The 26,876-nt window shown below is 27.1% G+C and overlaps 2 protein-coding genes across 4 annotated transcripts in view; both read left to right on the forward strand.

Annotated features, from left to right (window-relative positions):
- The window catches only part of LOC129957042 (partitioning defective 3 homolog), a 67,074-nt gene extending 56,939 nt beyond the window's left edge, over window positions 1-10,135 (forward strand). For all 3 annotated transcript variants that reach the window (XM_056069162.1, XM_056069163.1, XM_056069164.1), the window contains exons 14-20: window positions 1,389-1,597; window positions 2,544-2,780; window positions 3,194-3,338; window positions 5,907-6,020; window positions 6,777-6,999; window positions 7,232-7,296; window positions 7,838-10,135. In XM_056069162.1, the coding sequence (XP_055925137.1) occupies window positions 1,389-1,597; window positions 2,544-2,780; window positions 3,194-3,338; window positions 5,907-6,020; window positions 6,777-6,999; window positions 7,232-7,296; window positions 7,838-8,261 (1,417 nt within the window). In that variant the 3' untranslated portion in view covers window positions 8,262-10,135. The remainder of the gene's footprint in view (window positions 1-1,388; window positions 1,598-2,543; window positions 2,781-3,193; window positions 3,339-5,906; window positions 6,021-6,776; window positions 7,000-7,231; window positions 7,297-7,837) is intronic.
- A 6,452-nt stretch (window positions 10,136-16,587) lies between these two features.
- Window positions 16,588-26,876, forward strand: part of LOC129957167 (plexin domain-containing protein 2-like) — a 30,652-nt gene continuing 20,363 nt past the window's right edge. The window contains exon 1 of the mRNA XM_056069348.1: window positions 16,588-16,780. Within this exon, the coding sequence (XP_055925323.1) occupies window positions 16,705-16,780 (76 nt within the window). The 5' untranslated portion in view covers window positions 16,588-16,704. The remainder of the gene's footprint in view (window positions 16,781-26,876) is intronic.

Below are 26,876 nucleotides of genomic sequence, written 5' to 3' on the forward strand. Positions count from 1 at the left end.
GAGGCGTACTTCTCACGGCCCTAGAAAGAAAATTTTATTTAATTAATTTATTCATCCTAATAAACTTTAGTGCATGTGCATTCAAACAATTACAAATTAAAAAAAGAAAGTTAAATGCAAAATTTAAAAAATATATATATATTTAAATTTGGCAATACAGATTATGTTAAAAATTAGTTGAAGTTAAGGGCTGAAAATCACTTTTATCTTCTAGCTACTAAGCAGTTACAGATATTGAAAAACATAAATTGTCTATTTTAATGAGACACTGATTTATTGTTCTATTTTCAATCATAAAGAGATTGAGGATTTCAACCTCTTCACTATTTCCATCCCCTTTGAACTAAATGGCTCAGCTACAAACTTATCCAAAATTTCTACATTCCTTATAGCATATCCGAGAGAGAGGTTAAAATCTAATCCAAATTATTCTAATTATCATATTAACCAAATGGGAAAAAGGATTATATGTATATATAATATAAATTTTTGAATAAAGGGTGACTTAGGGCTCTTAAGTAATCAGTGAAGACTAGCTGAAATTTTTCCAATGTTGCATCATTGTAATAGATAGTCTGCTTATAAAAAAATCTATCTAATATTAATTTAAAATGAATTTAATATGATCCTATATTTATATTTCATTATTGTATGATATATTTTTTTTTTAATTTAACTTGTTAAATGAGTACTTTTGTTATTATGGAAAATAGCTATGTACAGTGTAAAAATTTTAAATTTACTGAAATTCCATTCTGAATCTAAAAGAAAAAGTAAGGTAAATTATGTATTTTTAAATGGAATATTTGTAGAGAAGGTATAAAATGTGTATTATTTAAGTTCTTTTCTGGTTATTTATGCATATATGATATCTATAAATTACTCTGTGATAATTGGTTTAATCTCTATTTGTAGACTAACTAAGTATGTAACTGATATAACAAGAATCATGTGGGCAATAAGATACCAAAATTGTGTCTGTGCAACTTGTTTTCATGCATTTAATGCACAATACTTTTTCCATGCTGTATTCAGTTTACACAATAAATCAAGTCTTATATTTATTTAATGATTAACATTTGTTTATTTTGTAGCTAGATTTATTAATACAAAAGGTTAGAGGACTCTTTAAAGAATTTAAGATTAAGAGTTGGGTTTTCAGCAGTGAACTAATAAATGAAAGATTTGTAAAAAGCACTTTTAAAAGATTGTATTAAAAATCCTCCATCCCTGAACATGGAACTTCATGTTACCATTATTGGTGCAAATAATTGATTTATATTAATAGTCTGCTTTATACAGAATAATTGAAAATATTATAAGTATTTTTAATAACTTAATCAAGCTTAAGAAAAGAATAATTTATCAATTTTACTGGAATATTTCAGATTATCCCTTGATGAAAGTAATCCTGGTTTTGCCAGGGATGGGTTTGGTCGCCAAAGCATGTCTGAAAAAAGGCATGCTCAACTTGATGCTCGCAATACTGGTACATATCAAAGGAACAAAAAAGCAAGGGAAGAGAGACAACAGCAAAGTTTTGAGTCCGATGACGCAATAGAGGACGATAAAAGGACAAGTCCTGTGGCTGGTGTCAGTAAGTTAAGCATATAATTATCTTGTTTTATTTGTCTACTTTCTGATACTGATCATAAATTATCCTACGGGAAGTAGTAAGAAGCTAGTTGCTTTTCTCATTTAATTAATATTATCTTGTTTTGTTTTTTTATCTGATTGGAAAATATGTTGTATCTTAATAATTTAAATGCTATTAGAACAAATTCAAATAGATCTTTTCCGTTTACTGTTTAAATATTCTTATTTAAATGCTCACTTAATGTTGAATGTGTAACATGTTCCTTTTTTCATTATTACGTAACTTTTCCTTCTAACCATTATAATTTTACAAGAAGTTAAATATATAAGAAGCAATTAATTAACAGATTTGTTAGATGTTAAGAATTATAAATTATAAAAGCATAAAATAATCATTTTTCTCAGAGGACAGAATTTTAATGATACTAAACCATCTTATATACAATGAATCTTATGTCATAGAGGTGTTCATTTTTGTTTCATAATTTTCAGTTTTTAAAAATTACATTAAACTCTTTCCATCCCTTATGTATATCCAGGTCACTGAGTGACTGGGTATCTATGAATAAAGTCATGAGTATTGTATTTAGTTATTAATGCATAACATCAGTCATGTACTAATCTCTCCTTTGAAAGAGATGTATTCTATTATTGATTATTTGGCCATACAATCACTATTTTTCTTAGTTACTACTCTTATGTTATTGTTACTACCCCTAAGAAAATTGAGAACCAGCACACTGAATTCAGTCACTTCTCATTTCCATATCTGAAGTACCCACTAGAAGATATTTTAAATCGACTTCTAGGATACTTTTTAGTATGAATTATCCTTAATTTCTTTGCAATTAAATGTGGTAAATTTAAGGTTGAAAATAAGAATTTAGTTTTCAGTTATTTCTTCAGATAAAACAGATTTTTTTTTTTTTTTTTTTTTTTTTTTTAAGTTTCAGCTCCTAACAGGAATGAAGTTGTAGGACCTTCCTTAGGCCTTCGAAAATCTAGTAGTTTGGAGAGCCTCCAAACTATGCTGCAAGAACTTAATAAAGATGATGAAGCTCTCAAGAGAGCATTACAGTCTGGAAGCTCACGAAGTGCTCGAGGTAGAGGTTGCAACGAAAGTTTCCGAGCAGCTGTGGACAGATCCTACGATGCACCTGCAACTGCAGTAACCATGGAAACTTGTGAGCTTATAGTTTATATTATTCTTTACTTATGATTACTGGTTTCTTTTAAAAAAATCACTATTGGTCAAATCAGAATTATATGAAATGTTGTTATTAGTCTGACAGGGTTTTTTTTAATTAATAAAAATACATGAACCGTTGTATCAATTATTCTGCAATTTATTCATTTGAAGTGTGTAATATTTTAAAGCTAAATTGGTTATGGTGCTGTTTGGGGGGTGTTGTCAGTTCTTTAAATTCTTTACCCTGAAATTCAAATTAATTACCTAGAAATCATTTTTTAGTTGAATTGTCATTTTATGCAAGAATAGATTTTCTTAAATTAATAATTTTTGATTGAACTCGTTTAAATTGTTTCCTTAACTATTATTTAAAGTACTTTATTTTATATAAACTTTTGCTTGTTTTAGTGGACGAAGAAAGTGAGAGTGGCAGCCACATCTTGACACGCAGTGTAGAGGACCCATTCCATGATGATCTCCTCAGCATGTACTGTAGAAATAGTAAATCCTCCAAAAAGAAGAGCTTACTTAAGGGTCTTGGCTCTGTTTTCAAGTGAGATTTATTTTGGCATTATATTAAATATATTGTTGAAAGGCTTCAGGCAGATAACTCTGATGTGGAAGGAAGCTATAGGAAAAAGGAGGCGGAATATTAAATACATTGCAAATGAAAACTTTAAAAAAGAAAAATTATGCAAAATGTGATGAAGAAATTATCAATGTGTTTTATTATTACCGTAACTTTTTTCCTTCTGGTTAAATTATTTTTAATTGTTTTAAGATGACTGTATGCTAAATATTTTAATGCTTTTAGATTATTCTTCAGAATTTGAAATCTTGTTTATCTTTTTTTTTTTTTTTTTTCCCCTTAATATTTTTATAACTTGTAAAATGCTAGAAAAATTGAACTTTTTTAAAACGCAGAACAATTGTCAAAAAAATTTGAACTGTACTAATAAAATTTGATTGTCCAATAACTCAAATCTTGATCCTGATATTTATGATATAAAAAAGGTTAATCTTGATATTTTTTGAGATATTGCTTAATATAAGCATTATTATAAAGCTTTTAAGCATAATGTTGTTAACTAATCTTTTTGAAGTGCAATTTTTCTGAATTTTAAAGGATTGTCATCATCTTTTGATTCTTAACTTTAATTTATTTTTATGTAAAATTTAATGAATAAATGACTCTGCCATATAAAAAAGGATCGGATACTGTTTTAAAATTGGTTAATAAAAATCATTATATTCTGATATTTGTACAGAAATTTGAGGAATAATATAACTTATAATGTTTCAGTTCAACTTAATTCATTTAACACATAATTTTCAGTTAAAAAGTTTTTTTTTTTTTTTTGCTATAATTTTAGCCTCTTTTTTTTTTTTTTTTTTTTTTTTTTTTTAAGTTAGGCCTATATTTTTAGCTTTTTTTTTCCCGGGAACTTACTAGTTTAATGTGCTTTCAAGTGTATTGCCAATATGGTAACCCAAAATAGCAAGCGGACTAATTTTCTTAGTAACCTAATACTTATGATTTTTTCGCTTGTTGAGTTGTATATCTTCTACGGCAAGTTTGCCAAAAATGAAAATAAAAATTAATTACATCACATTTTATATTTGACAGTATTATGACTGCTAATAAAACATTCAAAGCGAACTGTGAACAGATATTTATCATTATGCAATTCTTACCAAATTATTTTATTCTAATTGAAATCATCTATTCATGAATTTTATCAGAACAGAAACTAAAAACATCTACTGAAGCTTTTTTAATTGTTAGTCTTTATTTCACACTTTTTCATTTTAATACTATCTTAACATTTTAATGGAATCCTTGCAATTCGTTATTCATTTCCCTTGATTATTCATCAATAAGTGTTGAATAATCCTGTGTGTGATGATTTGGATAAGCAGAAATATTATAAGGTGTATTATATCTGAGAATTCGATTCTACATTTTGAAATAAATATGGCCCCGACTGAACGGTATTTGAATCACTGAAAAGTTCTGCTGTTTTTCAATTCCTACTATTAGTTCCCACTCTCCCTATATATATTTATATATCTTATTCAAATTTTCAATCGTTAATAAAATACTTTTTATTCATCCACTCAAGTTCAAATACAGTTTTTGCAAATATTAATTCATTAATTAAATTTAATTCATTTTTAATACTTTAAATGGAGTTTTAGGAGTTTGTAATGAAAATTGAAATCAATAGTAGTTCAGTCGGTAAATTGCAAGGATTTCAGTATTTTTCACGTGAAGGTGAACCATGCGAGTTCAATTCTTGCGAAAATCAATTTTTCGATACTTAATAATTTTTTTGATAATTATTTAATAAAAAGTAACTAAAATAAAAATTTTCTTTGTTGACCTAAGTAGGAATTGAATTTTTAAAAAAATTATATTATTTTTAATTTGAATTCTTGAATTGTTCGTTCCCTGCCCAAATGAAGAATTAGTTAAACTGAGTAAGTGCATTTATTCCTTCAAATTTCTTTTTTTAAGAGCATCAGTCTCTAGCAGTGAAGGTGGTAGTAGTGGATGCTTTCATTTTTCTTTGTGCTGTTCTTGTTATTCTCAGAATCCACTCTCAGTAAATTTAATGAGCTAGTGAAACTACTAAGTTCTCGTACCCAGAACTAGCAAAGCCGCAGGATGTTTTTTTTTTTTTTTTAAGGTAAAAAATGCTGCCTTTGGCCTTTTTCAGGGGTCAAAGCATCACATGTTTCGAATTATATTGTTTAAAATACAGACCAGCACAGCCAATATCCAAAAGTTCGTTATTTCAAAATTCAAGGGAGATACAGGAATTGTGACACTGTTTTTAAGCATTTTTAGGTAAAACAAAAATGATCAATAAATCTTACAATTTTAATTAAAAAATGGCATATAACTGTTTAACTAAAAAAACATATAATGTTTCATAGTATTGTTTATATGGTTAATTATGTTGATTGGCAAATTTGTACTGTTGGCATCCATGGAGAAATAACAGGCACACTATTTTACTGAAAATTTACTACTTGATTGAACTATTTATCTAGGGTGTTAATTAACTGGATGATTTTCTTTAAGAATTATTAATTCTCAACATTCTAATTCAAATAGATTTGGAAAAAACAGAAAACAATCCCAAGACTTAAAAGGCAAAGATGATGATTCTGCTCAAGATTCTGATTTTTCCCAACCTCACTCAAGTACCTCTCCAAAAGAACAAGACAAGTATGTCTAATTTATTTATCAATATTTCCTTTTTAGTATAGTGAGGGTAAAAAGTACCCAGTGCATAATATTCCCCCATCCCTTTGTATCATTAGTGTTTTCCAGATGCATATAAGAGAGAGAGTATTATTTTTTCCTTTTTCCTTATATTTTTCTTTAAATATTGATGTTAATGTTTTGCCTCTTTGTCATCCTCAAAGATTGGGCTTCTGAAGCATGTAAACCCCTCCCCCTTGCCTTCAATCACCATACTACAGATTCTTTCATGGAAAAGTGAATTGCACTTTGAAGGAAGAATTTAATGTTCTTAACTTACAGAAGTGTAACGATTACTTTCATTTTATTGCTCTCCGCTATTTTAAATCATTTTTATAACTATTCTTTTTAATATCTTTTGTAACTGTTAAAAATAGGAATGGTAATGACAGTATAATACTCAATCGTTTTTAGTAAACTATATTATTTTTTTACATCATTAATACAGTGATGTTATTATTTCTTATTAGCATTTATCATTCTAAAATTTGAAAAGGGGAAAACAAATTCTTGCTTCCCTTGAAATCTAATTTTATAACTATATCTTCTGCTTTCAAAATTCTTATTTACAAACTTTTGTGATTCTTTCTATCACTGCTAGTATTTATCTAATCTTAATTATCTAGTTAATAGTCTTTAGAAAATTGCTTTTGGATAAATTCATTTTTACAGCTTTTTACTTTTATTCATTTTGTTTATGATCTACTAAAATCTTTTCAGATTATCTGATTCTAGCCGGGAAGGTGGCAGGCGTCAGCTTCCACAAATTCCGAGGGAGCATTCGCCTTTGTCAAGTGTGGACTCTGTCCCTAATCGTCAGGAACGTATGCAGAGTTTACGTGAGCAGTACCAACGCATGCATCAACGACGACAGGGCCAGTATCCACTGGAACAGAAGGAAGAGTATTATGAGAATGAGCTTAAAGAAAAAGAAGGCAACTATGTAAGGCTTTTGAGGAATTTTAATTTGGTCCTTTTTTTTCTTTTTTTTTTTTACCCAGTTATATTGTATGTGTTTGAAGAGATAGTACTTTATTAGTGTTATTTTTACATTTTGTATAAATCAGTAAATTAAAGATTTGTTCTAAATACAGTTAAAGGTAAATGATTGCTGATAAATATTTGTTTGCTATTCATTAATATAATTTTTTATAATTACTATTTCTTCATCATAGGCTATGCCATTTGAAGTAATTCATGGAAGATCTCAAAGTCTTGATATTCATAAAGAAGCTCCTCAGTAAGTGAAACTTAATTGACTTTTTGATCAATTAAATATTAATTAATATTTATTGTTAATTAAAATATTAGCAATTTGACAAAACTCATTATTTTTATGATTACCCTTGACTTTTATGCTTTTAAGACCTGTGTATTAGAAATATGAAAACTTGCATTTAATAATGTCAGGTTAAAATTATCCAGTATGATAGAGATTAGATAAAAGATTTTATTAAATTTATTCATTGATTTCTTAGATTAAATTTCCTTCATTATTACTTAAGATCTGTTTTCAGTGTAGGTTTTTGAAGGCAAAATCTCTTTTTAAACTTGATGTTTGTGAATCAAGTATAATTTTGGCGGCTAATGAAGGAAAATAATGTTTCTTTCTGCTACTTGTTAGAAGAAAGACTGCAATTTAAAATTAAATACAAAAAAAAAAAAAAATCTGCAAAAGTATTTTTGATTTTTTTATTAAATTTTTTTATTAAAAATTTGATTTTTTTGTGTAATTTTTTATTAAACTCATTTAATACTTTTCTAACTATTCAATTTTTTAGTGGCTCATCCAAAGTCCATCCTGTTGGAGACCCAAATCGATATAGCCATTATATGAATTACAAAGAAATCCAGCAACATATTAATCAACGCTCACATCATGGACCACCTGTTAAAAATCCTTCCAAACCAGATCCAAAGCCTCTTCCAAGTGTTCTTCCTGATATTCCACCTCCTGGAACTTTCTTTGATCATACAGGACACCATCTTATGAAAAAACATACAACAAGCCAAAGCTCTGATGTTAGTTCCAATTCTTTGCCTCGTGGAACACATACAACAGAGCATGGGTTAGGACATTCTCAAGGCAAACCATATTTTGTGCATGAAACCCATGATCATGGGAACTATGGTCGAATGAATGTGCATCATTTTTATCCAAACAATAAGTTATATTCCCACATAGTGCCTGGATCCAAAGTTTGATATCTCCACCCAAAAAAAATAGCCAAGTGTTTTTAAAAACTGGGTCCAGGAAACAAAAGCTGTAATACTTAACCATTTTTATGAGTAATAGATTATGCTTTCAAAACTTTTTTTGGTTCCTATTAATTATATAAACTTGAAAAGATTTCTTTGCATTAGTAATTTTTAAATCATGAATAAAATGAAGGCTGATTTTTTGCTAGTGAATACTGCTTGTATATTTTTAAAAAATATTAATTAAATTATTATTAAGACAAAATTATATCAGCATGTGCAGCAATTGACATTTAAATTATTTAAAGTCTTTAGAACTATTTAAAAATAAAAAAATGACAATTAATATAGAATATTTTTTATTTTTATAAAATTTTATATGAAATTATGTTTTGAAAGTTTATTCAAACTTAATGGGAGCTATTGCAGCTTTTTCTTGATTAATCTATTCATCATGATCACCTGTTACCTTCTCTTTGCAGTGGAAATGTAACAAAAAAACTACTGTGGGAGTGTTTGTGTGAATGTTCATACTTAAATTCTTATAGGTGTTCAAGTGCTTTTGAATATTCTAACATTTTTGAGTCTACCCGTCCATATTTCAAGGCAGTTATTTCATCGTTAAGAAAATTGTTGTAGTTTTTATGTGGGTGCATATATTTGAGATTTTATTTTTCAAAGCAGCTACCTTCTTCTTCTTAGGGCAATTAAAAGTGAGCTTTCCTAAAAAGAAAAAAAAAAAAGTATTGTGAAAATGATATGTATCCTAAACATGAAAAATACTGATGTTTTTTGTCGTGTTTTACATGTTTTTTACTTACTGCAAGTAAGTAAAAAGTGTGATGATCCGTGGGTTTGTTAGTGATAAACAGTTGTTTTCAAGTTAATTTTTATTAAGAATATTTCCAAATATTTATTTAAATTGAAAGTTTTGTATATGTAGATGCAAAGTTGTGTTCTTTGTTCTTGTCTGATATAAATTTTTATTTAGTTTCCAGATTTATTCCTGAATTGCAAGTGTTTTGTTTTATTCCTGCTCATTTTAAAAAGGTTTTAATTCTAAATATGAAAATATTATGAATTTTAAAAAGTGTCTTGATGCAGTATATATTGAGATGCTTTTATGATTTTACATTTTATTAAGATTAGTCAGTATTCTAAGATCCAGTAAATTGTTTACTGATTACCAATTTTTATTCATTGATAGATACTTACAACTGTAACCATAAGTTAAACAAAAATATTTTTAAAAAATAGTATGTTCCATTTTAAATTATTTTTGTTGTATATGACTGCAACGATTTTACTATAAACAAACAGTCAAAATTAAATTAGATTTTAATCTGGAGTCAATTTTTAAAAGATGATGAATTGAAAGAAAGAAATACCATATTTCTTATAACTACTATCCTTTTTTATTAAGTACAGTAGTTTGCTTTGATTCTACATCTTAAATAATTTTAACATAAATATATAGCATCATTGTTTGGTGTCTTTTAAGTTTCTGTTTAAACTTTTGTGTGCGTGTGTGTGTGGACCTAACATTCCAAAATATGTATAATATTTTTGTAATGAAATTATTCCTTCTGCTAAAGCTAATATAGAATAAAAATATATCATTTATTGTTTGAAGCCTGTTTTAATAATTTCTTATCTTATTAGTTGCAAAATTAATTGTGAATTATTTGGAATTCTTCTTTGTCTCATTCTTATGGAGATTTTTAGTGATTCTTTTCGTATTTCTTTGTAATTTATAAACTTTTGTCTATTTATTCCATCCCCCAATTTATTTTATCTTTATTTATGAGGCATTTAATATAAATTTCAGAAATTAAATGCATTTTTTTTTATTTCCTAGATAACATTCTTTAAATTAAAAACTATATGACTTTGCTGTTATCATCTGTTAATTATTTTTGAACTTTTACCATCAGGTTGGGAAAAAAAACCATAAAATTTAGATTTTACATAATTGCAAATTTTTTGTGTGCTTATTTTGTAAAAAACAATGTGTTTTTGCTTTATATTTTCAAAAATTTAACCTGTTGCTTCTATACTTTTTTTTTTTTTTTTTTTTTTTACATTCCACAAAAAATTTCTATTTTCATTCCATATACTGTAGTGATTTTCAGCTTATATTTTAATAGGATTATTTGAATTCTTGTTGATTTTTCTCTCATCTTATTCCAGTATTGCCAATGCTTATAACAATTCCTTTGTTATTGTTTTGTTTTTCATTAACAATCTGTGATATTTTCATTTCTTCAGATTTTATGTAAGGAATAATATTTTCAAGGAATTACTTGTTGCTATTTTGATGTAAAATAACTTGCATAAAACTATTTTTTTTGTCTTTAAACTTTGGTAGCATATGATAGTTTTCTGCTAGCAAATATTAAACTGTGTAGTTATTCTCAAAAACTAAAAGAATTTTGTTAATTTGTGCAGGTTTAAAATATTGCCTAATTAAATAAGATAAATCTGATTTCCCCCTTCTCTTTTAATCTAAAAGAGGAAAAAAACCTCCACGGTTTTTCATATCTGAATAATATTCCAAACATTCTTATTAATTTCATTTTTTAAATATAGCTTCATAACTTATAATTCAAATTGTAATATATATATTGTGTATTTCTTACAGATCATAAACTATCTCCACATACTAAGTATAATAATTAAGGAAAGTTTTTAAAAGTTTATAAATTTTGATTTTGAATAGGGTATATTGAGCAGAAGTATGTGAATTTAGTGATCATAAGTAAAAATAACTTTTGTTATTTCTCAGAATATAGGTTACATTTAAAAATAAGAAATGTTGAATGTGAAATTTTTATTGTTTTTGTTTGAAAAATTGTGAATGAATATTATATCCTATTCATGTATTAACAATCAAATTTAATGTTTTAGAATTATATTCTTATATAGAATTTTATTTTAAGTAAAGATACAGTGAGACTTGTTAGGCTTCCATGTTCTTTGAATGATTGTTAATAAGAGTATTTGTTTTTGAAAAGTGCCTGAATTTATTGTATTTTTCATGCAGCTTTTTACTTACATTTTTATGTATAGGAATTTTTTACAAATTAGATCAATTTGTGTACATAGTATTCTAGTTTTAAGTAACTAGTTATGTTTCCTTTTGTTTTTTTACTAAAATTTGTATTTATGTAAATAAAAATATCTAATTTTATCATAAATGTGTTCTGATGTCTGTTCAATTATTATTGCAGAGTATCCCAAAAGGTCTGTCACAATATTAAAGGTAGATTATGCCTACAAAAAACGAATTATTTTGACAATAGAAATGGAATTACAAATGTGAAGTGTGATCACTAAAAGTGAATTAAGTAAAAGAAAGGATACATCAAATAAAATGCAAAACATGATTTTAATAAAATAAAAGCTTACAATAGGAGCAGCATCAATGGCTCTGTTATTACTTACTAGCTGTTTTCAACAACCAGTTGGTCATCCAGATTATTAGTTTTTCTATCTGGCTTGGAATGTGTAATTATATTTAGGCTTTCTCCTTTGTTGCTTGATAAAATTATAAAGTATGGATTTTTTTTTTAAATCTGAAATTTATGCAACTTTTTCTCTTTTCTTTTTTTTGCATAATTTAGAAGGAAGAGTTATATTTTTATCTAATTATGTCTGTACATGCCATGTTTAATGAAAGAAAATGACAAGTAAAAAAATTTGGAAAATATGTATATCATATATAGTGTATGAAAGAATAATAACCTCAATGCCTATTTAAATTTTAAAAAACACTATCAAGGAAATACTCTATTGATAATAAAATAGAATGTATATTCTACCGGGAGGACCCTTTGATTTAAAATACCATTTGGAGGATGGGAATTTTAATTAAAGGTTAATCAAGATTTTGGCCACAACTTTCAAAAATATTATGTTTTTAAAATCTGAAAATTTTATCTTCCACCATTACTGATTTAGTTCTGAGCCAATTTTTTCTCTTTAACAGATTATTTTAAAATATTTATATTTGCAATTATATTTTCCATTTTTACAATGAAATTCAAACTGTTTTCGTTTCTAATTCAAATATTAAATTTGCTTTGTTTATTTAAAGTTAAGAAAAATGTTTTCAGATTATTTCATGAAATCTTAATAAATTTCATTTTTTTTGTATACCTTTTTTTTAAAAAATCTGTAAATAAAACCATCTAAGATGTTGAGTATATAGGCAATTAAAAAATCCTAATATAACCAGCCTAAATATAATTTTAATTGCCTAAATATAACCAGCAAACTAAGTAATTACACTGTTAAAAAAAAATGCCTAGGAAGTTTTAAGGGTTTTTGGTTAAGATTGATGATTTCAAAAATTATTTTTGAAAATTAACTCAGTTTTTGAAATATAGATTTTCAATATTTCAGTGGTTCTTGCAACCACTGAGGTATAGTATTGATTTTTTAATTGCCTATTTTATTCATTTCATTATTTATATATTTAATAGCATATATTTATATATTTAATATAATATAATGGCTCTCTTATTCGTTAACTTTAAAGATTCAAAATTTTCATCATATACGAATGATACTGATACTCAGTCATGTTTCATTATAATTATTAAGAATTTTTTGTGGAATAACTGCAAATCACAGAAAACTATGAAAGATTTGAAAAATTAAATGATAATATTAGCATAAAGATGTATTTTCTACATAAACAGTCAAATTTCCAAACAATCTGGGCCATTTTAATATGAAAGTTTTCCTCAAATTAATATGGAACAAATGGAACAGGCGTATGATGGGAAATTATTGCAGAAGTCTCCAAAGTAAAATTTAATTTTCAGTTTATTGCATTAAATGCCATATCATGCATTTTTTAGCATACCTTTATTATTGATTTGTTTGGATTTGCCTAAATTTATATCTTTATTTTGTTCATTAATTTTAAATTTTATTTTTTTAACTTAGATTTGACACAGATTTCCTATGATTTCTATACCGATTAAATTTTATTATGAATTTTAAACCTTTTCAGTATGGTTTTAGTGCTATATACATATGACTATTGAAACAATCTTCTTTTACTCTTCAAAACTACAGATAATCTTATAAAAAGAATGACAGAATCAGTGGGATGAATTTACTTTAAAAATCGCTGGAATATTTTGGGAAATAGAATCAGAATTCAGTAGTATTACGGTTCTGTTTTAGTTGTCTTGATCAGTATTATACCAGCTAAATGGTACTGACTGTAAATCATTTTAATTTTGTACCAGAATAAGAAAGTGAAGTTAGTCCTGACAATGTGCAATTAGATAATACATGAAGTTTTGACATGTGATTTGATGGCATTAAGGAACACTCACTTATTTTACTTATTATGTTTGAATCAGGCTGTTATAATACTGTCTGTCATAATTTGAAGTTTAAAAATGCTTTGTTGAGGAACTATGAATGGTAGAGCATCATAAATAATTAATTCTACATGAAATGAAATCTGGTTATTATTGCCAGTGAACCAGCTAGTTCTAAAGACAGTTAATTAAAAACATCCTTAATGTCTAAAAGAAGGTGGATTTAATTAATTACCTTGTCCATAATTGAAAAAAAATAATTTGATAAAACAATCAAATTAGCTTGAAGAAATTAACAAAAATTAAAAGACATTAATTATAATTGAATAAGAAAAATTCCATGACAATAAAATCAGTATCATTAAAAAGAATAATCCTTTTGAATTTTAAGATTAAGTAAAAATAATTTTTGTGAAATAATATTTGCAAAAGTAATTAGCATCGAAGTTTTAACATTTTGCTTGATTTTTAATTAAAATTCTGAAAGAATTATCCGAAACTACACATTTCCACTTTCTAAAGTATGTTTGATCCAAATTTGATATTCTAAATTCAACATTCAGCTTGATAGATAAATATTGTCTAGATAAACATACACACTCACTTTTATCATTAGAGCCTGTATGAAAATGTTATTATTTAATAATCAGTTTTTGTCAACTATGAATGGATTTTCACAAATAATAATATAAATTTTGAAATTTCTGATGATTGTAATGCAAAGAAAGACAGGTAAAATCAAAAGCTCATTAATAAACAAAATCAATTTCTATGAGTGTTTATAATGCTCAACTATAATTTTAAAATAATATGAATTTTCTTTGAATAAATGGCATCATTAATAGATATTTTGATATTATTGTTTAATTCCCTCTGTAAAATCTCATCAAGAAATTCTTTTACAATTTTAGACAGTTTTATATTAAAAATTTTAAAATTATCTTATAAATTTTTAATTTATAAGATAATGATTCCATAATAATAGGGATTGGCTACTTTGATGGTATCGCTTCATCTTTTGCTGACTATTTATAATATGTAATAAAACATGTTTTCTCAATGGTGTCAGTATAACTAGAAATTACTTTTGAAGTATGTAACATACATTGCTGATTCTGTAAGCAATTATATAAATAAATCATATGAAAAATTTGCAAAATATGTATCAAACTACGAAATTTTACATTAACCAAGTTATCCATCTGTGTAAGGTTTCTTATACTAAGTGTACTTATATGCCAGTTTCAACCTCAGCAACACAATAGAATTGGATAAAAAGAGTCCAGGTAATGTTTTAACATTTGCAGGGTTTATTATTATTTTGCAATTGTGTCCGGTGTATGTCTTTCAAGAGATTGAAAATTAGGTTTAATTTTCACAGAAATATTTTGGTCAAAAAATAATTTAAAAAATTCAGTTGTTTTGCTGCTCTCAAACCATACTTTGGTATGATATTGCAAGACTTCTAAAATTATTTATCTATAAAGAATAATAAAAAAAAACTTTATCTGTAATATTTAAAATAATTTTAAGTCTATTAACAATTATTATTTAAATACAGTTAAATATATTTATTTTTTATATGTATACTTTTTTTTTATCTTGGCTATACATAGTCATATTATATATAATATATCCAATTATTTTTATGTATAAATTACAATTAGAACATTTATGTAAGCTTTAAAAAAGTGCACACTAATTTTTTTAAAAATGTTTTCTAACATTTTAGCTACATTTTTAAAGTTATCTATTTTTAAATGAATTGAAAACAATAATTATCATATATGCCTTGAAAATGTTAATCTTTGTACAGATGCACAATTCATGCTAATATTTGAAAAGTTGGATTTTATTTATTTATTTAATTTTTTTTGTCATACATTAAATAATGACATAAACAGTTATATTATCTAAAATTAAAACAAAAAGAAAGAAAGAAATTATTCAACTAATGATGAAATTTTATCAGTAACAAAACTGAGCAATCACAGGTTTAGCATATTTTATATAAAATGTTTTGGAATATAAGTAAAATCTTGGTAAATTGAGATTTGAAAAGTTAGATTTTACAGGGAAGTTGCAAAGAAACTGAGATATATGAGATAGAATAATTACTATTAAAATTTTTTCTAGTTATTCTATTTTCAAACATGAGTAAATAATAAGAAAATAAAAAGTTTTAAAAAATATATTTGGTAGTACATATTTTGCAAGGAAAGATAGTTATTAAATGTGAAATAAAAAAAAATCAGAAAAATATTTTTTTTAATAATGAGCAATCAGATAGCTATTAATAAATTATAGAGTGCAAAATGTTCTTCTTTTTAAATACAAAAAAAAAGCCCTCAAAATTATTTTTAGGCTCTAATAATAAAATTAATAAAGGGTTTAAAAATGCAATTCAGAAAATATGATCTTTTATATAATATAAATTAAAGCTATTATAATATTTATTATTGACATTGCCCTTCTTCATAAAAAATCAAATCTAATTTTTAATTATTTTTCTTTAATTTCATAGAAGCACAAACATTCTCCCGCTGAATGCATTGTAAAATTAAAAAATATATATAAATAAATCTTCCAAGTAAATGTAAAATCATAATTTGCACTTCCAAGAGTTTTCATTAACACCTAATTAAAAAAAAAATGTTATCAAATAAATGTCTTTCCAAGAATATTAACAATGCCGAGTGTTGCATCAACTTCATGAACAACAATTAAACTTTCTCGAATGCATCAGAAAGTTTACGTGTTACAGCAAAACCTGTACTGGATAAATAGACTACCTCTTTATTTAGAACTTTTCCGCCTTTCTGAGATATATATATAATTTCTCAAATAAATCTTATCATTTTATTCATTAAAATTCATTCTGGCACTTGGAAAGCAAGAGTGGTTTAATGATTTGGTTTCGTAATTGGGGAGACAGCTTGCATTCGCCGAAAGTTTATCTTTTGCGTCGATATCATGCGACCGGATATGTCGTATTTAGGTCTCAACCTAATATCCGGGTTAAATCAAGACAAGCTTTGCGCGATACCACACTGTGGACAGGTTTCTTATTCAACAAGTAGTCGTGTTTGAGTTGTCGCGGTTTATCAAAAATGTATTTAACGTATCGCAGCTTTACATTGTTGGTTTTTCTTTCAGCTCAATTCTTCCGCTCAGAATGCTTTGACGGTAAGTCTATATAAATTGTTGTAATCGAACTATAAATCGAAGAGTTGGTTATCTTTTATAGAAAGGAAAATGACATTACGATTGAAATATGTAGGCAATGTAAACAAATCAGCAGGTGTGCTGAAGTCAGGAAGGACATTCTTTCACTTACTTTTTTTTATGTCTATGCAGCATAAAGAATTGAATTTAAAACAGGTTAGAACTGTTCATATAAATTGTGCCACGAGGTCCGTTAATTATTTTTTATACTCACAGTTTTTCCTTATTGTAAAAAGAATACATTAGCAGCTTATTAGTGAAAATTAAGGTTACATTTTACGTGATTTCAACTAAGAAGAATATGAAAAGTTTGTCGATAAATTAGTGAATTATTTATTAGAAGAATTTAATTTGATTTATTAAAGGAAATTGTTTGTGATGATAGTTAAAACATACAAAAAATTATGTTGAACTAGAACATCTACCGCTGTGGGAAATTAATAACAAAAAAGTGAAATACGAAAATTATAGATGATCAAACTGTCACCCTTTTTACTATTATAAAAATTATTAAAAAATTCGAATTGAAAATCATATATGATGGATCATATTGTTAACTAGGTCAAGGTAAACGTAGTTCTAAAAAAAAAAGTCTGGTTGTAATTTATGATATTATTTTCAATCGGTGCTAAAAATATATAACCTGTCAACTTGAAAAGTATAAATTCTATTGTTTGAAAGACATTTTATGGGCTTCTTACATTTTTATTGAAAACTGAAAGCTGACCTTTAATTTTTTTTAGGCGAAAAGTATTATGATTTATTTCATTTCTCACAGCATTTTCTGAGAGCCTAAATTGGTGAGCTGTAAGAAAGCCTTTTAATTATCTTTATTATTATGTAGCAATGCAGAAATGTGTTTGAGTAAATTTTAGATTGTTTTGCTATATATTCTCTGATCAGTTCTATCATATTGATAAATCCATGTTAATGGATTTTGGTTCTAAACTATAGACAACGATTAAAAAAAACTTGTATTAGTTTAAAAGAATTTTATACTTAGGAAAAAAGAAATTCCTTAGTTAAATCAGAAGAATGTTCTTGTATTTCCAAAATTCATTTAAATTTAATATTAGTCTTGGTTATGATGACACTAACTTATGACATAGATTTTATAGAATCTGATTTTGTACGATTTATTTTTCCATTTTTGATTTTATAGAAATTATATTTTTTCAATGCTACATGAAATTGTGTTTGATGGATAAACATCCTGGGAAAATATGATTAAATTTACTTTCTTGTTGTTATTTTTTATACATTAAGATCTTTAAAAAAATATATTAAAAGATTGAATTTAATGTTTATAGAAATATTAGATATCAAAATAAGAGTATAGATAGAAATTCATCAATAATAATCGTTCATTTTGAATAATAATATTATCATGAATGAACTGAAGAGTTTTTATACAAAAGTCTTGGATTTAGAAATTATGAAACAAAGTTTCCAGTTGAACATGCCATAAATATATATAATTTTATATGTATGACATATATAATTTTAATATATATAATAGCTTTATTTAAATAAATATATTATGATTTTAATTAAAAAGATGAATCATTATTTCAACAAATTAAAGAAATGGATTTTTACTGATCATTCATTTTTTTATTTTATGGTATGTTTAGAGTATGTTATGTTTTATCTCATGCATGGGATTTTGAGCTTTTACAAATCTGTATAATAATGCAGTGAAGTTACTAATATTCGAAATAAAACATACTTTAGTGGGCTCCTCTCATATTTAACTCCAATACATAATTGTAAAAATGTGTTTCCTCTCTTAGTTTTTCCTTTAGCATATCTCTGAGAAAATTATATTATGCTTGTTCCTTTCTTATCCCTACATTGCAAAATCTAATCAAAATACGTACCAGGGCTAGAAAAATTCTTAATACTAGAGTTGAAAAATTCTTTTATAATTTCCTTTTGAATATAGGATCAATATATACAAGCAAAAATAGCTTTAAAAATTGGATCAAATTGAAAAGTTTAGTTTAATTTTGCTAAATTACTATTTTTGAATGAATTTTCATTAATATATCCATTCCTTTTTTTTTTTTTTTTTTTTTTTTTTGTTTCTAAGTTTGAAGTTAGAAGAAAATTTTTCAAATGCAAAGGAAGCTAAAATTTTCAGTAAAGTTGCAATAATCAAAAAATCCTATAATGTGTAGATAAATTACAAATTTAGATAATATTAATTTTATACTTTAAATTTATGTTAAATAAATGTTAAATTTTTAGTTTGCCAAAGTATTTAAATTGTTATCTTTATATTGTAACATTAGTTGATCCATTGACTGTTATTTTATAAGACTATTTTTGTTTCCTTTTTAATGCTTATTAACTTATTCTGAAGTTTCCAGAACTATCCATGTATTACCACATATAGAATTATAATTTTAGTATTACATAAGTTTATTAATAAACCTACATACTTGCATTGTAGCTTGAATATTTTTTCTTAACAAATAAATTTTATTATATTTTTAAAACATTTTTGCAATTTTACTTTCTAAAGTAATTGTGACTTCCTGCTGAGATGAATTTATGATCTTTTCAATGAGATATTTGCTTTTTGTGTAGAAAGTTCAATTAGGCAACATGTGGAGTAGTAACTTAAACCACCATGAAATTTCAGTTTGAAGAACGACAGATGTTTTATAGTAAAGCACACTCATTGATTGTAAAATAACTCCATTCGTCCAGAGATTTTCCTCATATCAAGGGGGGGGGGAAAGATTGTGGATTTTTTAATAAAATTATTGTAAAATACAAATTGTTAAATAATTTATTATACTGCTTTAATCTTTCAAAAGAAAGTGCTCAGCAGGATCATGACTTCAAAATTTACTTGCTAGTGGAACACTTTTTTTGAGACAAAATTCTAGAAAAAGAATTTTGAATTTTTATTTCCAGAATAAGTGAACTTTAAAATGTTCATTTAATTCTTCTTATTGTTAAAATTATAAAACCTGATTAAAATATTTCTAAAGTTACCATAAAATCTCAGTTCAAAAGAAGCATTTATAATTTTCAAGAAAAAATTAAGGTTAATTTCATAATTTTCACCTTTCATCAATTAAAAAGGAAGGGAATCATGAAATTGATTTTACTTTGGAGCCAATTAATTTGAAATAAATAAATCTTTTTAATACTCATGATAAATCTAACATGTTATGTAACCTGAAGAAGGTTCTGTCAATTGTGTTTATTTTTGAAAATTTCCATCCTTTTTAAATAAAATGATAAATTGAGGAAATCCTTTCAAGTGGAAGATGATTGCCCAATAGACATCTTTTTTTATTGGGAAACATTTCCCCTACATCTAGTCCTATAGCATTTATAACTTGGGATTATATTATTCTATTTTTGCTTTATAAATATTATTAATAAATATGATTTATTATTAGTTAAGAGTACTAATAAATCATACTTTAAAATACTGGGAGATATTTTATTCATTTTATGTTCCTAATGTATGTAATTGATATTCATAATTTAACATTAATCTTTTTTTCTTTCAAAATTAATGTTTTTGAAAAATAGCAAACAGGTTGTATAAAAAAAAAAAAGAGGAAGTGAAATGTATTATTATATTGATGACTATAAAGACATAATTCAATAAAATGTTATTACTTTTTATCTATTTAATAAAAATGCTATTAAATATTAATTATTTTCGTTATAGATATTACTGCTCACTAAATGTAGAGAAATGAATTACTTGTAAAAAAAATTAAATGTGAAACAAATAATTCAATGGATTGCAAACTTTTACTTAATTTCCTGTAAGTAAATTATTTTTCTGAAATAAAAAATAAATTAATTAAAAAACGCTCTGATATACAAATACTTTAAAGTTATTCTTCATAGCATTGTTTTCCTTATATTACTGAGATTGTATTATAATTTATCTCTATTTAAGTAATTTATTTTAAGTATTTTTAAATAATTTAAGTATTTTTTAAAGTATTTATCTCTTCAAATATCAAAACTATCACTTTCATATTCAGTTTTTTCTTCATAGAAAAATCTGAAGATGTTGCATAGATTATTAGAAAAAAATTGTATGAATAGATTATTTTCACTTATTTTTTAAAGGAACAAGCTTTATACAATTGTTTATTTAAAAGTGAATCAAAATTGTGCTACTTAGAAATGTCAATAAAGGTTTCATTGCACCTTTATAAGCTTAAAAGTAATTTTCTTCTTCACTAACCTTGTGGTAGAAAATTACCCTAATGTTTGATGTCCTTGAAAATATCCAGTAGTGTGGAAATGTTTGAACTATTATTGCAATATTATTCTACAATTACATATTTCGTTGAAAAATATTATAAGTGTTTTATTTTTGAGATTAGGTTGGATTGAATTTTCAAAACATGAAACAAAAATAAGTATTTTCTTTCTTTTTTTTTAAATATTTTTATTACATTTTCTTTTAATTAGTAATACTGAAAGCAGTATTACAATTTTAGATAATAGCTTCATTCTTTTAAAAGAAGTGACTCTTGCATCAAAATCCTGCATTTTGCTTGCAACATTACTTATTAATTAAAATGATTTGTTTAAAATTATGCTTTCTGCTTGTGCTTTTAAAAATTTGCAACATATTCTGACTTATAATGCTGTATAGAATTAGAACACATGTAATATTTCTTTTTTATAGATTGAGCTTCTGTTGGTACTAAATAAAAGTAAATAAATGTTGATTGCTCATGAAATTTGCTAGTGTTTTCCTATAAAATTGTATAATTCTTTTCTCCAACATTGATTTCTCTCTCTACTTTTAAATACTGTTAATATTACTAGGTTATCTTAAATATTATTAATATTTAAGATAATAGTATAAATAATTTGCAGTATAGTTTAAATAATTTGCTTCTATTAATGCCATAGTAAATTTTAATTATAACTATAATATTAGACTATGATAAAAAAAATTAATATTCATTAAATATTTAAGCATTGAAAATCCAAGATCCTCTTAAATCATACCTCTTAAATCATATATTAAAAAATCTGATCTGAAGCCCCATGTAATATGATCCAATATTGTTTTTCCTCATTTCTATTAATAATAAAGATGAATATGTATATCTCTGTCTCTTAATGCCTGCACTCTATAGGCCACACTATTTCATTTAAAATGACCAAACATGGTATATATATATTCTTTAGAGGGTAAAATGTGCACCTAAGAGTAATTTTTAAAAAATATTGAATTAGAATTGTAATTGGAAATTAACTGAGATTTTTTTATTTATTTATTAATTTTTTTAATTAATTTATTTATTTATTATTATTTGCCATTATTTGTGAAAAAATTCAGTGCTAATTTTTTTTACGTAATCAAAAATATTATCTTTTTAATTATATCATTTTTTCTGTATAATTGTTTTTATTGCTGTTTCAAATATTCCATCTTTTCCTTTTTTCCATTGATGATGATCAAAATATGAAGATTCAGCTTATTTTTCCATGTTGAGTGTGCATCAGCTTAAGGCAGGCTTTTCATAATATTTTTGAAATTTTATTCCATTTACAATGATGGGTTTATTTCAGAATGAAGCAATGATGAAACATTTTTAAATGCTGCTGCTTTTTTCAATGATATTATTGATGTGTATACAAGGTGAATTTGATCAATTCTGACAAACGAAAGAGAATGATAGGACAGCCCATGCGGATCATAAAACACTATAGCCACCCTGTCCCATCTCCAACCGTTTGCAAGTTATAGCAAATAAACTGATTTTACTCAAAATTGCGAACAAATCCAAATTAAAAAAAAAAAAAGTGGGCGCATCTTCACGCAAAGTAAGCACATCTTCTGAAGGAACAGTTAAAATCCTTTAAGATGTCACCAGTTTTATGAAAATACATGGATTTGCAGCCGAGTATTAAGCGCTGAAACATATAAATTTTTAATTCTGAATTCCGAAAAAAAACCATCCAGGCTACAATTTGTCAAATTTACCGAAAACTTGTCCATACCATCGGCTTTCGAATGAGTCCACCATAAATCATATAAGTGTTTTACTTCAATACAAATTAATTCTTTCGTTGGCAGCACATCACGGAAATCAGTATTCAGTGAGACATTCAACAAAAATTCGCCAAACAAAACAATTATGGATAAATGGAAAGTACGCAAATTCACTATTATGAAGTGTTCAGATGAGCAGATGTGTTGTAATCTACCTGTACGCGCAATTTACATACGGGCTCAAAAGACAAGGCAATTCACTGATTGCATCATTAGCTTATCAATCTTTTAAATGTTTGTGGCCGTTATTGCTTCAATGTTTCAAAACCTCGCTTCAGCACGATCGATTTTCTTTTTCCGTTGTGTCTATTACTACTTGCCTCTTAAAGGTATGTTTTGATTACATACGAAGAGTATGCAGATATTCATTTTGCGTACGTATTTTGCAATAGTAACTATAGGGGAGCCGAGAAAAAGTATCATCTGCGTTACCCAATTGCCGTACATTTAACTGTGTTGTATTTGCCGCTGTTCACCAGAGGCCAAGGGAGACTGGTTCGTTTAGTATGATGTTAAAAAAAAAAAAAAAAAAAAAAAAAAAAAAAAAGAATCACCGAGTTTTCATTTTTGAGGAAAACTCGTGCTTTGAAACTGTGAGGAAAGTGTACACGACGTTTTAGATGAAAATCCAAATGTTCACTTGCACGAAAAAGACCCTTACTTGTAAAATTGAGCTTCACAAAGTACAGTGATTAAAATAGTGCATGGAAACAAATATCACCCACACCATTTTACACAGGCGCAAGAATTAGGGAGGTTCAGATTTCCAAAAGATTTTAACATTTTGCCGCTGGCAGTTGCAAAGAGATATCGAAAAGAAGGCATTTCCTGAGAATGATACTGTGGACAGATGAATAACAGAGATAGCTTTTTCATTTAGCACAATTCGCATCATTACGCCTAACAAAGTCCACACGTAGCATGAAACTCTTCAGTCCTGACACGATTCAGTTTAAACGTTTGACTTGGAATGATCGGCGGTTGCTTAATTGGTCCACATGTTTTCCAGGGACTTGGACAAGCAATACGTATTTGCAATTCTTTAACATCATTTATCAGGATTACTTGATATTCTCGCACCCAAACGATGGCAAATCATTCTCCAACAAGATGGTGTCCTAACACTTTCTTCAACAGCAGTTCAGGATTTCATAAATAAGCATTATTCACGAAGAACTGGCCGTAGGAGGGGGGGGGGTCGATTTTTGTAGCCAACTACATCATAATTGACTCCAATTTACTTCTCCATTTGGGTTTTTCTCAAGCAAGAACTTTGCCGCATAGAAGTTGATAGTTTAGAAGACATAAGAAGTCAGTTCGGTGAAGCGGTATTATTGCCTAAGGAAGAATTATTATTTAAAAAAAATTTGTAAATCCATTCGGAAAAGACAAGAGCATGTATTAAGTGTGGCGGCAACCAATTTTAGCTGCAGCTTTAAATTCATTACCTTGTTTTTTTTATCAACTTTTTTATATTTCTGCATATTTATTTATGAAAAGTCATACTATTTTTTTTTTTCCTGTTGTACCTTTTAAAAAATTCTCAATAAAAGTGTAATTTTTCTTTTTTGACATGAAGCCTTTTTTCCTTGCTCTTAACCCAAACAGCATGATGAAGGTTAAGAGGAACTTAAAATCAGCATTGGCCCCATTTAAGTTTTCTTTTTGGACGAACGCCGATTGCAGGAATGTTTTGCAAACGAAGGAATTTTTCCTGAAATGAAATACTTATATAGTTTATGATGGACTCATTCGAAAGCCGGGGGTATGGGCAAGTGTTTGGTAAATTTGACAAATTGTAGCTTGTATGTTTTTTTTTTTTTTCGGAATTAATTTTGGATGCATTTTAATTCTGAATTTCGCCAATATTTGACCGCTTATTACTCGGCTGTAAATCCATTTATTTTCATGAAACTGGTATCATCTTAAAGGATTTTAACCGTTCTTTCAGAATATGCTTTTACTTTGCTGGAGGATGTGCCCCCCCCCCCAATTTTTTTATTTGGATTTTTTCACGATTTTGAGCAAAATAATTTTTTGCACCATAACTTGCAAAAAGTTGGAGATGAGGCAGGGATGCTATAGTGTTTTATGATCCTCATGGGATCTTTTATCGCCCCCTTTCCTTTGTTAGAATTAATCAAACTCGTCCTGTAGATAAAAAATTAGGGAGATGCATAGCACAGTGCATAAAGTTTTGTAAGCTTTCTAAAGTGAAAGTAGTTGTTTTTAAACTGCAAATTTCAAAACCATGTTACATATTAATACATATTTAAACCATGTTACATAATTAAAATATTTGATCAAAATTTTTAGATAGCCATTAATCCTAGCGAACTAACTAATCACCAATAGAGCTAGTTAATAAGAAACATGTCTCTCGCATTTGTTATGATACAATAAAGCTAGGTAGTAATATTTTGTGAAAACTGTTAAGAGCTTCCAGTAATATAAGCAACTTGAATGATAATCTAATACTTTAGTTGTACTGCATTTCCACTAATTCATAAACAAGATTGAAAAATATATCAGTATTGTATCAATTTTTCTGTGTAGAACAAATTAATTGCTACACTTATATTAATTACACTTAAATTAATTGCAACACTTGCTTATATTAGTTACTAATTTTATTCAAATTAGTAACTAATATAATTTATGTATTTAAAACTGGGTGTCACCCAAAAGGTTTTATTTCAGTTTTGAATTAATAACCCTCTTTTGTCTATTTATTAAAATAAAAATGGAAATTTAATAATGACTAATAAAGTAAAATTAATTATATATTTATCACATAATAATACGTTTTATTTTCAAATCTAATTGCATTAGGTTTAAAATAATAATTTTAAAAAATTCAAAAGCATAGAAAGTCCTCCATGTTGAGAGTAATACCACTGGGGGTACTGGATCAGGGGTGGTCGTTCTCTGATTCAGGTCTAAATTACGATCTGTGGAAGAGTGAATGAAATGCGTGAATGAAGTCCACCCCGTAAAAAAGGTTGTGACGTGTGTGTAGCTAAGTCGTTCTCTTGGTCCTAGATGGCGCTACTATAAAAAAAAAGAGACGCTCCCCAACCGGCTTAAAATCGCTGTCTTCGTAACAGCGGACTTGTCCATGGCAAGTGCCATAAGAAACAACAACATGGATTTCACCGGGTTCGCCTGTAGTGGGTGTATGGTGAAAAAACACAATCAGCAGGCCTCAATAGCAAACAACAACGTTTATTAAACATAAAGACACAGACAGCGAATACAAAGATGATAACTATATACAGCCGAGACGTACAGACTATATACTACTATATACCAAGACTATACAGACTATATACAAACGAGACTAGGGCAGTACACTACAGCAAACAGTAGCCCACTAGTAGTAATCGATCACAGCACACAAAGTAGCCAGGCAGAATCCAGCAGGAGATGGGATCCTCGGAGTTTCGCTCTACGGTCACTCCAAACGGCTGAAACACTCCTCTGTCTCTTCGCTTTAGCTGTTTTCAACTGCCGACTCACTACTAAACGACTGGCTACTCCACAGACGACATGATGCTGCTTCCACAATGGACAACAGGACCACAACCCCCGATAGACATGTCTATCGGGGGTTGTGACAGGACTCGGCACACAGCTCAGTTCAGCAATAGCTTGGGCTCCACACAACGCTGGCACTCCGCCATTGCTTCGCTATCCTCTCGAAGACTCGTTACTCGCCCACGATTCCGATCTGGTTCATTGCAGCTTGAGACTACCGTCCTTTTATAGTTCTCGGCAGGTGGACCGAGAACCTTCTGGGTCAATCAGGACTATCTCGGTTCTTAATGGACGGATTGTTAAAATGCTCAAAGTTTCCAACATTATCTATTTTGTCTCTTAGTTCGTCGCCAAACTCTGGGATTACAGGCTCGGCACCGGAGCAGCATCTAATACAGATGATTTTAAATCAATTTTTCCAACCGTGCTGGGAAGCAATTTTACAGGCTTGCAACAATATAA

This window comes from Argiope bruennichi, chromosome 11 (assembly GCF_947563725.1).
Source record: "Argiope bruennichi chromosome 11, qqArgBrue1.1, whole genome shotgun sequence".
Lineage (NCBI taxonomy): Eukaryota > Metazoa > Arthropoda > Arachnida > Araneae > Araneidae > Argiope > Argiope bruennichi.